This window comes from Oncorhynchus clarkii, chromosome 7 (assembly GCF_045791955.1).
Source record: "Oncorhynchus clarkii lewisi isolate Uvic-CL-2024 chromosome 7, UVic_Ocla_1.0, whole genome shotgun sequence".
NCBI lineage: Eukaryota > Metazoa > Chordata > Actinopteri > Salmoniformes > Salmonidae > Oncorhynchus > Oncorhynchus clarkii.
The window spans coordinates 85,061,802-85,079,234 of NC_092153.1; the positions used below are offsets into that span (position 1 = coordinate 85,061,802).

The 17,433-nt window shown below is 45.2% G+C and overlaps 1 protein-coding gene across 13 annotated transcripts in view; it reads right to left on the reverse strand.

The window, feature by feature from the left end:
- Positions 1–17,433, reverse strand: part of LOC139413936 (sarcolemma associated protein a) — a 122,198-nt gene that overhangs the window by 49,312 nt on the left and 55,453 nt on the right. For 8 of the 13 annotated variants that reach the window (XM_071161810.1, XM_071161809.1, XM_071161816.1 and 5 more), the window contains 8 exons: positions 14,584–14,646; positions 13,994–14,089; positions 11,861–11,932; positions 7,996–8,136; positions 7,701–7,838; positions 6,643–6,811; positions 5,846–5,896; positions 5,175–5,231 (listed from right to left, as the gene is read on the reverse strand). In XM_071161810.1, coding sequence (XP_071017911.1) covers positions 5,175–5,231; positions 5,846–5,896; positions 6,643–6,811; positions 7,701–7,838; positions 7,996–8,136; positions 11,861–11,932; positions 13,994–14,089; positions 14,584–14,646 — 787 coding nt within the window. The remainder of the gene's footprint in view (positions 1–5,174; positions 5,232–5,845; positions 5,897–6,642; positions 6,812–7,700; positions 7,839–7,995; positions 8,137–11,860; positions 11,933–13,993; positions 14,090–14,583; positions 14,647–17,433) is intronic. The other 5 variants (XM_071161812.1, XM_071161813.1, XM_071161811.1 and 2 more) reach the window with 1 other exon arrangement.

The window sequence follows — 17,433 nt, forward strand, 5'->3', positions numbered from 1 at the left end:
CAAAATGCAAAGGAAACCATTCTAATAGCCTGCCCTGAGACACATTACATTCTCCTATACCAGGAAGCCATTCTAATAGCCTGCCCTGAGACTCATTACATTCTCCTATACCAGGAAGCCATTCTAATAGCCTGCCCTGAGACACGGTACATACTCCTATACCAGGAAACTATTCTAATAGCCTGCCCTGAGACACGGTACATACTCCTATACCAGGAAACCATTCTAATAGCCTGCCCTGAGACACGGTACATACTCCTATACCAGGAAACTATTCTAATAGCCTGCCCTGAGACACGGTACATACTCCTATACCAGGAAACCATTCTAATAGCCTGCCCTGAGACACGGTACATACCCCTATACCAGGAAACCATTCTAATATCCTGCCCTGAGACACGGTACATTCTCCTATACCAGGAAGCCCTTCTAATATCCTGCCCTGAGACTCATTACATTCTCCTATACCAGGAAGCCATTCTAATATCCTGCCCTGAGACACGGTACATACTCCTGTACCAGGAAACCATTCTAATAGCCTGCCCTGAGACACGGTACATTCTCCTATACCAGGAAACCATTCTAATAGCCTGCCCTGAGACACGGTACATACTCCTATACCAGGAAACCATTCTAATAGCCTGCCCTGAGACACGGTACATACTCCTATACCAGGAAACCATTCTAATAGCCTGCCCTGAGACACGGTACATACCCCTATACCAGGAAACCATTCTAATATCCTGCCCTGAGACACGGTACATTCTCCTATACCAGGAAGCCCTTCTAATATCCTGCCCTGAGACTCATTACATTCTCCTATACCAGGAAGCCATTCTAATATCCTGCCCTGAGACACGGTACATTCTCCTATACCAGGAAACCATTCTAATATCCTGCCCTGAGACACGGTACATTCTCCTATACCAGGAAACCATTCTAATAGCCTGCCCTGAGACACGGTACATACTCCTATACCAGGAAACCATTCTAATAGCCTGCCCTGAGACACGGTACATACTCCTGTACCAGGAAACCATTCTAATAGCCTGCCCTGAGACACGGTACATACTCCTATACCAGGAAGCCATTCTAATAGCCTGCCCTGAGACACGGTACATTCTCCTATACCAGGAAACCATTCTAATAGCCTGCCCTGAGACACGGTACATGTGGCTAACCCTAAACTCTTAGCTCACAGCAGTTGGTTTCATCATGGGCAGCGTGGACGGCCAGCATTCTCCAAACCACAGTCAACTAAAGGCTTCAGTAGGACAGGAAATGGATGTCAGAAACTTTGTGGTACATTTATTCCTCCTCCGTTACACAGTAGCTCTGCGGTAAAGTTGCCCTCATGTACAGATCTAGGATCAGCTTCCCCTTCACCCAATCCTAACCTTAAACTTTTGTGGGGAAAACACAAAACTGACCAAAGATCAGCATCTGGGGGGCAAATTCACCCTCAACCCCTGGGAATCCATAATCCTAAATATCCTGATGACACTACCCTGACAGGCTGACTACTGTCTGCACATTAGAGAAAGCATTTTAACAGATCAGATTTTACACTTGCACCTAGGTCTGGCTAAACAACCGATTGGAAAACATAGTGCAAATTGAGAAATGTGACTAAACTGAATAAAAAGAAAACTACACTATGAAACAAAGCTTTCGGTCACCTCAAATGACATTTTGGGCAAAAAGGCAAACTCCGCTCCATCATTCGCTGAATCAGATGGCTCATTCATTCCAAAACCCACTGATATTGCCAACAAATAAAATTCTTTTTTTTAACTGGCAAGATTAACAAACTTAGGCTAAACATGCCAGCAACAAACGCTGACACTACACATTCCAAGAATATCTGATCAAATTATGAAAGACAAGCATTGTCATTTTGTAAAGTCAGTGTGGAAAATGATTGTCGTCTATCAACAATGACAAGCCACAGGGGTCTGACAACTTGGATGGAAAATTACCGAGGATAATAGTGGACAATATTACATCTCCTATTTGCCACATCTTCAATTTAAGCCTAGTAGAAAGTGTGTCCCCTCAGGCCTGGAGGGAAGCTAAAGTCATTCCACTACCTAAGAATAGTAAAGCCCCCCATTTACTGGCTCAAATAGCCGACCAATCAGCCTGTTACCAACACTTAGTAAACTTCTGGGGGAAATTGTGTTTGACCAGATACAATGCTATTTCACAGCAAACAAATTGACAGACTTTCAGCACGCTGATAGGGAAGGACATTCAACAAGCACAGCACTTACAATCGTTTTTAATTTTATCTTTATTTAACTAGGCATGTCAGTTAAGAACAAATTAAGAACAAAATCTTATTTTCAATGACAGCCTAGGAACAGTGGGTTAACTGCCTTGTTCAGGGGCAGAACGACAGAGTTGTACCTTGTCAGCTCGGGGATTTGATCCAGCAACCGTTTGGCTACTGGCCCAACGCTCTAACCACAAGACTACCTGATTGGCTGAGAGAAATGTATTAAAAAACTGTGGGGGACGTTTTGTCAGACTTCAGTGCGGCTTTTGACTTTATCGATCATAGTCTGCTTCTGGAAAAACGTGTATGTCATGGCTTTAATTTTGTTCTGTCTAACAGAACAAAAATCCAGGTAGTATCAGGCACTCCCCAGGGAGTACAGGAGGGGACTGAGCACACACCCCTGGGGAACACCGTGTTGAGGATCAGCGTGGCGGATGTGTTGTTACCTACTAGGTACGGGTAAAGTGACAATGCATAGCAAATAAACAGCGAGTAGCAGCGAATAGTCACTGCAAATAGTCTGGGTGGCCATCTGATTAATTGTTCAGCAGTCTTACGACTGCTAGAAGCTATTAAGGAGCCTTTTGGAGTCCCCCAACTAGTATATAGGTCCTGGACGGCAGGAAGCTTGGCCCCAATGATGTACTGGGTCATACATACTACCCCCTTTAGCGCCTTGCGGTCGGAGGCCGAACAGTTGCCATACCAGGCAATGACGCAAAATGTAAGGATGCTCTCGATGGTGCAGCTGTACGTTTTGAGGATCTGAAGACCCATGCCAAATATTTTCAGTCTCCTGAGGGGGAATGGGTGTTGTCGTGCCCTCTTCACAACTGTGTTGCTGTGTTTGGACCATGTTAGTTTGTTGGTGAATTGGACACCAAGGAACTTGAAGCTCTCAACCTGCTCCACTACAGCCCCGTCGATGAGAATGGGGGTGTGCTCGGACCTCCTTTTCCTGTAGTCCACAATCATCTCCTTTGTCTTGATCACGTTGAGGGAGAGGTTGTTGTCCTGGCACCACCTGGCCAGGTCTCTGACTTCCTCCCTATAGGCTGTCTCATTGTTGTCGGTGATCAGGCCTACCACTGTTGTGTCGTCTGCAAACTTAATGATGGTGTTGGAGTCGTGCCTGGCTGTGCAGTCATGAGTGAACAGGGAGTACAGGAGGGGACTGAGCACACACCCCTGGGGAACACCGTGTTGAGGATCAGCGTGGCAGATGTGTTGTTACCTACCCTTACCACCTGGGGGCTGCCCATCAGGAAGTCCAGGATCCAGTTGCAGAGGGAGGTGTTCAGTCCCAGGATCCTTAGCTTTGTGATGAGCACTGAGGGCACTATGGTGTTGAACGCTGTGCTCTAGTCAATGAATAGCATTATCCCATAGGTGTTCCTTCTGTCCAGGTGGAAAAGGGCAGTGTGGAGTGCAATAGAGATTGCATCATCTGTGGATCTGTTTGGGCGGTATGCAAATTGGAGTGGGTCTAGGGTTTCTGGGATAATGGTGTTGATGTGAGCCATTACCAACCTTTCAAAGCACTTCATGGCCACAGACGTGAGTGCTACGGGTCGGTAGTTACTTAGGCAGGTTACCTTAGTGTTCTTGGGCATAGGGACTATGGTGGTCTGCTTGAAACATGTTGGTATTACAGACTGGGTAGAGAGGTTGAAAACGTCAGTGAAGACACTTGCCAGTTGGTCAGCACATGCTCGGAGTATGCAGCCTGGTAATCCATCTGGCCCTGCAGCCTTGTGAATGTTGACCTGTTAAAAAGGTCTTACTCACATCGTCTGCAGAGAGCATGATCACACAGTCGTCCGGAACAGCTGATGCTCTCATGCATGTTTCAGTGTTAACTTGCCTCAAAGCGAGCATAGAAGTAATTTAGCTCATCTGGTAGGCCCGTGTCACTGGGCAGCTCTCAGCTGTGCTTCCCTTTGTAGTCTTTAATAGTTCGCAATACCTGTCCTGCAATGATGCCAATATCAAGTAGCCTAATGCCAAACCGAACTACTAACGGAACCAATAAATCCAAGATGTTCTGATCAAAATCCATGTGGAATCGGGAACAAAACGATACCTTTCACTCCACCAGGTGTCAATCAATATCAGTCAAATGTATTTAGAAAGCCCTTCTCACATCAGCAGTAAGTCGACACAAGCTTTGTCTCAGTGTGTGGCAACTCAGACCTGCTGCCTAAGCAATACTGTTCATGTTACGGTATCCAGGGAGATCCCACTTCACTGCAAAGAGATGGACAGGTTCACTGGTACCTGAAGGCCTGGCGTGACGATAGCTGATTAGTGGTAGATCACAGAAAGGCCGTCTTGTTAGCGATAGAACACAGAGATGTGCAGACACCAGAAGGTGCTAGAGTTTAATCTGGCCTGGTTCCTCTGCCACTACAGACAGTGATGTCGTGAGCTCAACTCCACTGCTCTACAACGTGCCAACGTAAACAGTAAAGTTACTGTAATGTACAGTTACATTAGGACAGTGAGTATAACATCCTATTCTTTCAAGAGAATACCAGTGCTGTTTACACAATAACACATTATAACCATTCCCTCTCAGTCTACATGGATGAATGTATAGTTAATTAACTTCCTGTTAGTTTGACCTACACAATAAAATATTAAATAGAATCCAACTTGTGAACAATTTTAAATGAAACACCAGTACTCCCTACAGAACAGTACTCCACCCTCAAGTTGACCTGATATAGGAAGAGCATCATTAGGAACCAGTTCATCACTCTCCTTCCAACACATTGTTGATTTAAACCACCCAGATTATCAGTGTTTTGTTAAGAGATGTAGCCAACAGGAAGAGAAGGCTGTGAAGAATACAGCAAGAGACATCCCAGGTAAATAACTAAAGCCATACTACCTTCCTGTTGGTTCAGGGCGATGTCAACGTCTACGTCATTGTCTCCTGGTGGATCTCCTAGCGGTATACAGACACGAAGCATCGCCTCAACAACCCCAAACAAGCTCAACTTACAGTAACCTGGCCGAGACCACAGTGTTTTACAGTAACCTGGCCTAGACCACAGTGTTTTACAGTAACCTGGCCGAGACTACAGTGTTTTACAGTAACCTGGCCGAGACCAGTGTTTTACAGTAACCTGGCCTAGACCACAGTGTTTTACAGTAACCTGGCCTAGACCACAGTGTTTTACAGTAACCTGGCCTAGACCACAGTGTTTTACAGTAACCTGGCCTAGACCACAGTGTTTTACAGTAACCTGGCCTAGACCACAGTGTTTTACAGTAACCAGTAGCTAGAGACCATTCAGACAGAACAGATTAAAAGGTGAAAGACTGACGGACAGAACGAAGAAGACGAAGAATAACAAGCAACGGAAGGTAAGAAGCTCTGAGTCATGCCAGATTAGTAAGTAGAGGGGTTTACGTCCCATATGGAGCCCTATTCCCTACCAGGGCCCCGGTCAAATATAGTGCACTTGGTAGGGAATAGGGTTCAATAGGAGTGATGCAGGGTTAGAAGCAGAGCACTAACGTTAACAGACACGGTCGGCCTAACGGATCGTCACTCACCTAAACTGTTGTTGTCCTTTATGCTTTTCTCCTGAAGCTGTTCTAACCGAACTGGAAACAACAACAACAACGGATTGGAGAGGACATGGACTGGAGTGACCGAAGGTCAACTTAAATTGTTCTTTGAGGACATGGACTGGAGTGACCGAAGGTCAACTTAAATTGTTCTTTGAGGACATGGACTGGAGTGACCGAAGGTCAACTTAAATTGTCCTTTGAGGACATGGACTGGAGTGACCGAAGGTCAACTTAAATTGTTCTTTGAGGACATGGACTGGAGTGACCGAAGGTCAACTTAAATTGTCCTTTGAGGACATGGACTGGAGTGACCGAAGGTCAACTTAAATTGTTCTTTGAGGACATGGACTGGAGTGACCGAAGGTCAACTTACATTGTTGTTTGGGGACATGGATTGGAGTGACCGAAGGTCAACTTAAATAGTCTTGGGGGGGCCTCCCGGGTGGTACAGTGGTAGAGGTGGTCAGAAAGAGGTCAGAGGTGAGACAGGTCTTCCTGTGCAATAGGGTTAGCGTTAAGGCTAGAGTGACCAAATGTCAACTTAAATTATTTTATTCTATTTTATTGAGTACCATGCATGCAAGCCTAGGTCCCCAGTGTCCCCCACCGGGGTTGGGATCAACACTTCACCCCCGACAATGACAGTTCAGCAGCAGAGAAATACAGGTTCTGATTCATGATGTATGGATAAAACATGCACTCCAGAGGGCTTTGACCAAACATCCTAAATCTGGCCTGTTATGACACATGCCGCAAAGGTGTGTCTCTACGTTACTAACCTTGCAGGGCAGTGAGGCGTTCATTAGTGAAGTCGTTATCAGCCTGTAAGGCCTCGATACGGGCCTGTAGAGCCTGTTCCTTCTCCTCCAGCTCATCAATACAAAGTTGCAGTTCCTTCTTCTCCATCTGACCCCTCTGAGTCAACTCCTCCTGACGACCCTCTGCCAGCTACACAGGGACACACACGCACAGGGACACACACACATAGGGACGAACACACATAGGGACGCACACACATAGGGACGCACACACATAGGGACGCACACACATAGGGACGCACAGGGAAAGGAGTGGGCATGTTAACGTGTGCAATGGAGAATCTGATGTGTGTGCTGGTGGTCAGACAATAGATAGAAATCTGATCTTAGTTAAAGCCTCTCCAACCTTTCTCCCCCCCAAAAAACCTGTCCAGCCCCCCTCTACAACCTGTACCCCCCCAAAACCTGTCCACCCCCCCTCTCCAATCTGTACCCCCCCCAAAACCTGTCCACCCCCCCTCTCCAACCTGTACCCCCCCAAAACCTGTCCGCCCCCCGAAAAAAAAAACTGTCCGCCCCCTCTCCAACCAGTCTCCACCCCTCCAACCTGACCACCCCTCTCCAACCAGTCTCCACCCCTCCCCTCCAACCCCCCCACAACCTCCCCTCCAACCCCCCCCCTCACCAACCAGTCTCCTCCCCTCCAACCTGTGCCCCCCTTCTCCCCTCCAACCTGCCCCCCTCTCACCAACCAGTCTCCTCCCCTTCAACCTGTACACCCCCCTTCTCCCCCACAACCTCCCCTCCACCCCCTCACCAACCAGTCTCCTCCCCTCCAACCTGTGCCCCCCCTTCTCCCCTCCAACCTGCCCCCCTCTCACCAACCAGTCTCCTCCCCTTCAACCTGTACACCCCCCTTCTCCCCCACAACCTCCCCTCCACCCCCCCCCCCCACCAACCAGTCTCCTCCCCTCCAACCTGTGCCCCCCCTTCTCCCCTCCAACCTGCCCCCCTCTCACCAACCAGTCTCCTCCCCTCCAACATGTCCCCCCCTCACCAACCACTTCCACCTACTGTACCTTTATCTTGTCAGTGAGGTCCTTGATCTCGTTGATGGCCCCGTTGTATTTATTAGCCAGTTCTCTGAGCTCCTCCTGGTTCCTCTCGTTCATCTCCTTCAGATGAGTACACTCATCCTCCGTGTTACTCAGAGATCTCTGGAACGACAACAGGTGAGATGGCAGCACCGTTCATCCTCCACACACACACACACGTCACCCAGCCCCGGGGACTCACCTCGACCTCTGACCTCTTCCTGACCCCCCTCTACCTAGCCTTAACGCTAACCCTATTGCACAGGAAGACGCGTCTCACCTCGACCTCTGACAGCTTCCTGACCACCTCTATCTTCTCTTGTAGGACCTTCCTCAGGGACTCTTTGGCCGTGGTCTCATAGTTGTGTTTGTCTTCCTGCAGAGCTACCAGCTCGTTACGCATCCCATCCTCGGTTTGGTTCTTTAGAGGGGGGAGGGAAGAGAGAGAGAGACAGAGGTAAGCGAGAGAGGGGAGGGGCTGTCTAGTGCTTAGACTAATATAGGGTCATGAATTTTTCTGACCATGTAAAGTGACCATCAGTTCCCATGGTCAGAGGAAAGTATCGACCCAAATCCAGAAGAAGAAAACATGCATGTCTATTAGAATGTCAATAGATAAATACAGTGAACTACGAAAGTATTGGGACAGTGACACATCATGTTGTTGTTTTGGCTCTGAATTCCAGCACTTTGGATTTGACTATGAGGTCAAAGTGCAGACTGTCAGCTTTCATTTGAAGGTATTTTCATTCCATATCGGGTGAACCGTTTAGAAATTACATCATTTTTGTGTACATAATCCGCCCCATTTTAGGGGACCAAAACTATTCGGGACACATTCACTTATATGTGTATTGAAGTAGTCAGAAGGTTGTATTTGGTGCCATGTTCATAGCACGCAAACATGGTGGATGCATTTGCTGTTTGTTTTGGTTGTGTTTCAGATTATGTCGTGACCAATAGAGACTAATGGTAAATAAATTAGACGCACATATTGTGTTCTTTATTTAATCTTTATTTAACATGGCAAGTCAGTAAAGAACAAATTCTTTACATTGACAGCCTACCCCGGCTGACGCTGGTCCAATTGCGCGCCGCTCTATGGGACTCCTAATCAGGGCCCGATGTGATACAGCCTGGAATCAAACCAGGTTCTGTAGTGACGCCTCCTGCACTGAGATGCAGTGCCTTAGACACCTGCACCACTCGGGAGCCCCCATATAGCATACCTCCCCAAAAATGCTAAACTTCCCTGTTATTATAATGGTGAGAGGTTAGCATGTCTTGGGGGTTTATATAAAATGCTAACCTCCCCTGTTATTGTAGTGGTGAGAGGTTAGCATGTCTTGGGGGTATGATATAAAATGCTAACCTCCCCTGTTATTGTAGTGGTGAGAGGTTAGCATGTCTTGGGGGTATGATATAAAATGCTAACCTCCCCTGTTATTGTAGTGGTGAGAGGTTAGCATGTCTTGGGGGTATGATATAAAATACTAACCTCCCCTGTTATTGTAATGGTGAGAGGTTAGCATGTCTTGGGGGTATGATATAAAATGCTAACCTCCCCTGTTATTGTAATGAGAGGTTAGCATGTCTTGGGGGCATGATATAAAATGCTAACCTCCCCTGTTATTGTAATGAGAGGTTAGCATGTCTTGGGGGTATGATATAAAATGCTAACCTCCCCTGTTATTGTAATGAGAGGTTAGCATGTCTTGGGGGCATGATATAAAATGCTAACCTCCCCTGTTATTGTAATGAGAGGTTAGCATGTCTTGGGGGTATGATATAAAATGCTAACCTCCCCTGTTATTGTAATGAGAGGTTAGCATGTCTTGGGGGTATGATATAAAATGCTAACCTCCCCTGTTATTGTAATGGTTAGAGGTTAGCATGTCTTGGGGGTATGATATAAAATGCTAACCTCCCCTGTTATTGTAGTGGTGAGAGGTTAGCATGTCTTGGGGGCATGATATAAAATGCTAACCTCCCCTGTTATTGTAATGGTGAGAGGTTAGCATGTCTTGGGGGTATGATATTTGTGCGTGTAACTTATTTACCATTCATTTCAATTAAGCACAAACCAAACAGCTAAAGTAGCCAACTAGTGTGTAGAGTCACAAGCTTGATGTCATCAGTACGTGCTATGAATACAGGACCAAATACTAAACTTTGTCCTACTTTAAAATGTTCTTAAGAGTTGGGATTTATCATTTATATTTTCTTACTTTAGAGTAGGTATTTACACTGAACAAAGATATAAAACGCAACATGCAACAATTTACAGTTCATATGAGGAAATCAGTCAATTGAAATGTATTCATTAGGCCCTAAATCGATGGATTTCACATGACTGGGAATACAGATATGCATCTGTTGGTCACAGATACCTTTAAAAAAAAGGTAAGGAGTGTGGATCAGAAAACCAGTCAGTATCTGGTGTGATCAGAAAACCAGTCAGTATTTTGTCTCATGCAGCGCGACACATCTCCTTCACACAGAATTAAATCAGGCTGTTGGTTTTGGCCGGTGGAATGTTGTCCCACTCCTCTTCAATGGCTGTGCCAAGTTGCTGGATGTTGTCGGGAACTATAACACGTCGATCCAGAGCATCCCAAACGAATTGTAAAAAAATACAATAAAAATCGCTGAAGCCGGGGACTATTTCTCTCACTAACTTTAAACATCAGCTATCTGATCAGCTAACCGATCGCTGCAGCTGTACGTAGTCCATCGGTAAATAGCCCACCCAATCTACCTACCTCATCCTCATATTGTTTTTATTTACTTTTCTGCTCTTTTACACACCAGTATCTCTACTTGCACATCATCATCATCTGCTCATTTATCACTCCAGTGTTAATTTGCTACATTGTAACTATTCGCTCCTATGGCCTATTTATTGCCTACCTCATCATGCCTTTTGCACACTGTATATAGACTTTCTACCATATTATTGACTGTTTGTTTATTCCATGTGTAACTGTTGTTTGTGTCGCACTGCTCTATCTTGGCCAGGTCACAGTTGTAAACTTGTTCTCAGCTGGCCTACCCTGGTTAAATAAAGGTGAAATTAAAAAATACTAAAATACATGCTCAATGAGTGAGATGTCTGGTGAGTATACAGGCCATGGAAGAAATGGGACATTTTCAGCTTCCAGGAATTGGACAGATCCTTGCGAAATTGGGACTGTGCATTATCCTGCTGAAACATGAGGTGATGGAGGTGGATGAATGGCACGACAATAGGCCTCAGGATCTCATTACGGTATATCTGTGCATTCAATTTGCCATTGATAAAATACAATTAGATTCGTTGTCTGTATCTTTTGCCTGCTCACACCATAACCCAAGTTCACAAAGTTCACATCAGTACTCGTTCGCCCACACGCTGTCTGCCATCTGCCCAGTATAGTTGAAACTGGGATTCATCCGTGAAGACCACACTTCTCAAGCATGCCAGTGGCTATCGAAGGTGAGCATTTGCCCACTGAAGTAGGTTACAAAATCGAATTGCAGTCAGGTCAAGACCCTGGTGAGGACAAGCGTGCAGATGATCTTCCCTAAGACGGTTTCTGACAATCTGTGCAGAAATTCTTCGGTTGTGCAAATCCTGAGTTTCATCAGCTGTCTGGGTGGCTGGTCTCAGATGATGCCGCAGGTGAAGTAGCCGGATGTGGAGGTCCTAGCCTGGACTGGTTACACGTAGTGCCAAATTCTCTAAAACGATGCGAGGCGGCTTATGGTAGAGAAATTAATATTCAATTCTCTGGCAACAGCTCTGGTGGACATTCCTGCAGTCAGCATGCCAACTGCACGCTCCCTCAAAACTTGAGACATCTGCGGCATTGTTTTAGAGTGGCCCTTTATTGCCCCAAGCACAAGGTGCACCTGTGTAATGATCATGCTGTTTAATCAGCTTTGTGATATGACACACCTGTCAGGTGGATGGATTATTTTGGCAAAGGAGAAACGCACACTAACAGGGATACAAAAAATTTGTGCACAAAATTAGCGAGAAATAAGCTTTTTGTGTTTATGGAACATTTCGGGAATCTTTTATTTCAGCTCATGAAACACGGGACCAACACTTTAGATGTTGCATTTATATATATTTTTTCAGTATATCATTTAAATGTTCTTACTTTAGAGTAGGACTGTAGCTGGTTGCCCATCACCTCTAGTCTGGAGAGAAGCCGGTCCTCATCTATCAACGCCTAGAAGACAGAGACACAGGTCAATACAGCATAAACCAGTCACAAGAGACAGACAACATAACCAACACGTTTCACATACAGTGCCTTCAGGAAGTACTGCATTACAGACTGAATTCAAAATGGATTCTTTTCTCACCCATCTGCACACAATACCCCACAATGACAAAGTAAAAACACATTTTTTGAAATGTTAGCTAATTTATTGAAAATACATAAATATAATTTACATAAGTATCCACACACACGAGTCAATACATGTTAGAATCACCTTTGGCAGAGATGACAGCTGTGAGTCTTACTCGGTTAGGTCTCGAAGAGCTTTGACAACCTGGATTGTGCCACATTAGCCCATTATTCTTTTTAAAATTCTTCAAGCTCTGTCAAATTGGTTGTTGATCATTGATAGACAACCATTGTCAGGTCTTGCCATAGATGTTCAAGCAGATTAAGTCAAAACTGTAACTCGGCCACTCAGGAACAGGAACTCAGGAACTTGGTAAGCAACTCCAGTGTAGATTTGGCCTTGTGTTTTAGGTTATTGTCCTCCTGAAAGGTAAATTCATCTCCCAGTGTCTGGTGGAAAGCAGACTGAACCAGGTTTTCCTCCAGGGTCTTGTCTGTGCTTAGTTCCATTCCGTTTATTTTTTATCCTGAAAAACTTCCCAGTCCTTAACCATTACAAGTATACCCATAACATGATGCAGCCACCTTTATGCTTGAAAATATGGAGAGTGGTACTCAGTAATGTGTTGTATTGGATTTGCCTCAAACACTACACTTTGCATTCAGGACAGAAAGTTAAATGGCTTTGGCACATTTTTTTCAGTACTACTCCAGTGCCTAGTTTCAAACAGGAAGCATGTTTCAGAATGTTTTTATTCTGTACAGGCTTCCTTCTATTCCCTCCGTCATTTATATTATTATTGTGGAGTAACTACAATGTTGTTGATCCATCCTCAGTTTTTATCCTATCACAGCCATTAAACTCTGTAACTGTTTTAAAGTCACCATTGGCTTCATGGTGAAATCCATGAGCAGTTTCCTTCCTCTCCGGCAACTGAGTTAGGAAGGACGTCTGTATCTTTGTAGTGACTGGGTGTATTGTAACACTACACAAAGTGTAATTAATAACTTCACCATGCTCAAAGGGATATTTAATATCAGCTTTTAAAAAATATTTACCCTTCTACCAATAGGGGCCTTTCTTCGCAAGGCATTGGAAAACACCCCTGTTTTTTGTGGTTGAATCGGGGTTTGAAATTAACTGCTGGACTGAGGGAACATACAGATAATTGTATGTGTGGGGTACAGAGATGAGGTAGTCATTCAGAAATCATGTTAAACACTGTTATTACACACAGAGTCCATGCAACCTATTATGACACTTGTTCAGCACATTTATACTCCTGAACTTATGTCGGCTTGACATAACAAAGTGGTTGAATACTTGTGACAAAAACAATCTAAATATAATCCATGTTAAATTCAGGCTGTAACAACAATTTATTTGACCTTTGTTTAACTAGACAAGTCAGTTAAGAACAAATCTCTTATTTTCAATGACGGCCTGAACAACTGCCTGTTCAGGGGCAGAACGACAGATTTGTACCTTGTCAGCTCGGGGGTTTGAACTTGCAACCTTCCGGTTACTAGTCCAACGCTCTAACCACTAGGCTACCCTGCCGCCCCAATGTGGGGAAAGTCAAGCAAAGTGAATATTTTCTGCTGGTACTGTAGCAGTCAGTCAGTAAAAGCCATTATCCAGGGAGTGTTGTAGAAAGTGAAGTGGTTCAGAAGACTTGACAAAGGGCTTGTGTGCTGGGGGCTGGTCTAGTGGTAATGACCGCAGACCACATATTAACCTTTTATCTGGAAATAAAACGTATAAATACTTCAGGATTGTGGAATTGTGTGTCGGTACCTGCCAGCTGCTCTCTGAAGCCTCCTGTGTGGTGGCCAGTAGGGTTAGGGTGGTAGTGTATAGTAACTACCTGCCAGCTGCTCTCTGAAGCCTCCTGTGTGGTGGCCAGTAGGGTTAGGGTGGTAGTGTATAGTAACTACCTGCCAGCTGCTCTCTGAAGCCTCCTGTGTGGTGGCCAGTAGGCGTTGCAGCGTTGCCAACTTCTGTTCCAACATCTGCTCCCTGTGTAGGGCCTCCTGCCAGGGGGAGGGAGAGAAGAGGGAGGTAGAGAAGAGGGAGAAAGGAGGTAGAAAGGAGGAGGTAGAGAAGAGGGAGAGAGGAGGTAGAGAAGAGGGAGAGAGGAAGAGAGGAGGAGGAAGAGGAGGAAGAGAGGAGGAGGGAGAGAATACGAAATCCATCAGCATTATCAGTTGGATGCTCAAGTAGCATCTATTATCAGTCATCCAATTATTTTCTAACGACGTTAGACCGTAAACATTACATAGCATAAGACGACGTTAGACTGTAAACATTACATAGCATGAGACGACGTTAGACTGTAAACATTACACCAATAACATGTAGTATAAGACAGATGAGAGAGAAGAGCAAAGTACATGGTTCAAATCTTCAAAGTCCCATATCATTTTAACAGTCAAGTCCGCAGTTACACAGTAAGACTGACTCCATGCACCAGGCAGTAGAGTGTAGTCGCACTGCCTGGCCAGTAGATGTCAGTGTTGTTCCATACCTGCAGATACTGGGAGAGCTGGAAGAGTTCCTGAGAGTACATACTGGGGGTGTTGGCTGCAACCTGCAGGAGAGAGAGACATACCAGGTTACAGTAGATAGGAACACTGGTAACACACATACACCAGGACATCAGGTTACAGTAGATATGAACACTGGTAAGACTCACACACCACCCAATACATATATTGCTGTGCCTAACATGTGGAAACTATGTATAGATTATGGGAGGGTCCAAAAGAGTCCGTGAGTCATGAGTCAGCGTCTCAGTAAAGAGTCAGTGAGTCATGAGTCAGCGTCTCAGTAGAGAGTCAGTGAGTCAGCGTCTCAGTAAAGTGTCAGTGAGTCATGAGTCTGCATCTCAGTAGAGTCAGTGAGTCATGAGTCAGCGTCTCAGTAGAGTCAGTGAGTCAGCGTCTCAGTAAAGAGTCAGTGAGTCATGAGTCAGCGTCTCAGTAGAGAGTCAGTGAGTCAGCGTCTCAGTAAAGTGTCAGTGAGTCATGAGTCTGCATCTCAGTAGAGTCAGTGAGTCATGAGTCAGCGTCTCAGTAGAGAGTCAGTGAGTCATGAGTCAGCGTCTCAGTAGAGTCAGTGAGTCATGAGTCAGCGTCTCAGTAAAGAGTCAGTGAGTCATGAGTCTGCATCTCAGTAGAGTCAGTGAGTCATGAGTCAGCGTCTCAGTAGAGAGTCAGTGAGTCATGAGTCAGCGTCTCAGTAAAAAGAGTCAGTTTAGATATTGACAGCGTCAGATGCTGTAGTCAGATATAGCTTCGCCTGGGCTCAGACCATCAGATATAGGGCTGTGCTGTATGATGCTAGGTTACAAGGTTACAAGGCAACCCTCTCCTTCACTGGACCCTAAAATAAACCTGTTGCTCTGGTCAGGCAGGGAAAGGAAAGGAGCTATGTTCTGGCCAGGAGAGGAGCTCTGTGTTTAGGCCAGGAGGAGAGGAGCTCTGTGTTTAGGCCAGGAGGAGAGGAGCTCTGTGTTTAGGCCAGGAGGAGAGGAGCTCTGTGTTTAGGCCAGGAGGAGAGGAGCTCTGTGTTTAGGCCAGGAGGAGAAGAGCTCTGTGTTTAGGCCAGGAGGAGAGGATCTCTGTGTTTAGGCCAGGAGGAGAGGAGCTCTGTGTTTAGGTCAGGAGGAGAGGAGCTCTGTGTTTAGGCCAGGAGGAGAGGAGCTCTGTGTTTAGGTCAGGAGGAGAGGAGCTCTGTGTTTAGGTCAGGAGGAGAGTATAGTTTGGTGTTTAGGACAGTGCAGGCAGGCAGGAAAAGAGAGCAGAAGATAAGTAATTCAATTGGCCTGTGCTCTGCATCTAATGAGATTAAGAGCCCTAAACAAGGAGCCTGCCTAAGGAACTTCCCTCCCAATCTACAGTAAGACAACACTGTATTGGCTTGACTGGGCTTGATATGCAGTCAGTCCCTGTGTACTGGCTTGACTGGGCTTGATATACAGTCAGTCCCCATGTACTGGCTTGACTGGGCTTGATATGCGGTCAGTCCCTGTGTACTGGCTTGATATGCAGTCAGTCCCTGTGTACAGTAGAACTGATGTTGTCGATACAAATAAACCCCCGGTTCAGTAGTATAATTTTTGTTACATTCGGTACTTCAGTCAAATGTGTCTCAGGTGAGAGGATCAACTCTGTATCAGCCCCTTTATAGCACGAAGAGCAAAGAGCCTGCTCCACTTCCTGATTCATTACTAGAGCTGTCTATCCACTTCCTGATTCATTACTAGAGCCGTCTGTCCACTTCCTGATTCATTACTAGAGCCGTCTGTCCACTTCCTGATTCATTACTAGAGCTGTCTGGCTATGTTGTTAGCTCCCTGCTCATCATGTCACACAGAAGTTAACACATATAATGTAACACGTCATGTATAAATGTAGAAACTATTCATGACTGTTCACAAAACATTGTCCATACAGGCTACAACACTTACAATTAGGACTGTCCCCGACTAAAAACAATCTTGGGTCAACCGAAAATTGTCTGTTCCTTCTACCAATTGATGCATTTCAATAAAATCAACAATCTGCTTGTCTGACGCTTTATACAAAATTGTTTGATGAAATAAGACAAATGATTCAAGAGGGAGCCAGAGATCAAGATAACCAGAAGAGAAGTCGAAGGGAAGAGGTTACACGAGGAGTTGGCAACCTTTCATGTGGAATGCCAATTTATCGTACAATTTGTTACGATCTGTGTGCCAGTTATTGTTTTCATATGCACATTGGTGGAACAGCTTCATTTAATTTATAACGTCTTCGTACCTCAAAACCACTGTCATGTGATTAACCAAAATAAAATACATTGCATAATGACAAAAATAAATGTCCTATACATCACATTGGCTATGCATGTCCTATACATCACATTGGCTATGCATGTCCTATACATCACATTGGCTATGCATGTCCTATACATCACATTGGCTATGCATGTCCTATACATCACATTGGCTATGCATGTCCTGTCTGCATCCAACTACGGTAACAACTATCAACTTGGGTACTGCCCTCACGCTAATAAACTTACAACTTACAAATATTCTGGGCCCTCAGTTACCTGCACCAGTGAGCTTGGGACAGACACACAGCTCTAGGTTATTTGCGCAAGGTATAAGAAGCAGTAATCAGGCAGGCTTATTTTATATTTTCACTAGATCAGAGCATTTTTCCCCTTTCTTGCTGAGTGGTTATCGAAAGGGAGAGAGCTGGAAGGATTGAGGAACTATTGTCATACTCAATGGATGTAAAAACAGACTTTACTTGCTGTTTGAGTTGAAGAAAACGTTCCTTTGAGAAGTTCCACAATGGTGGTGCGTTAAGCCAATCAGATATTCTAT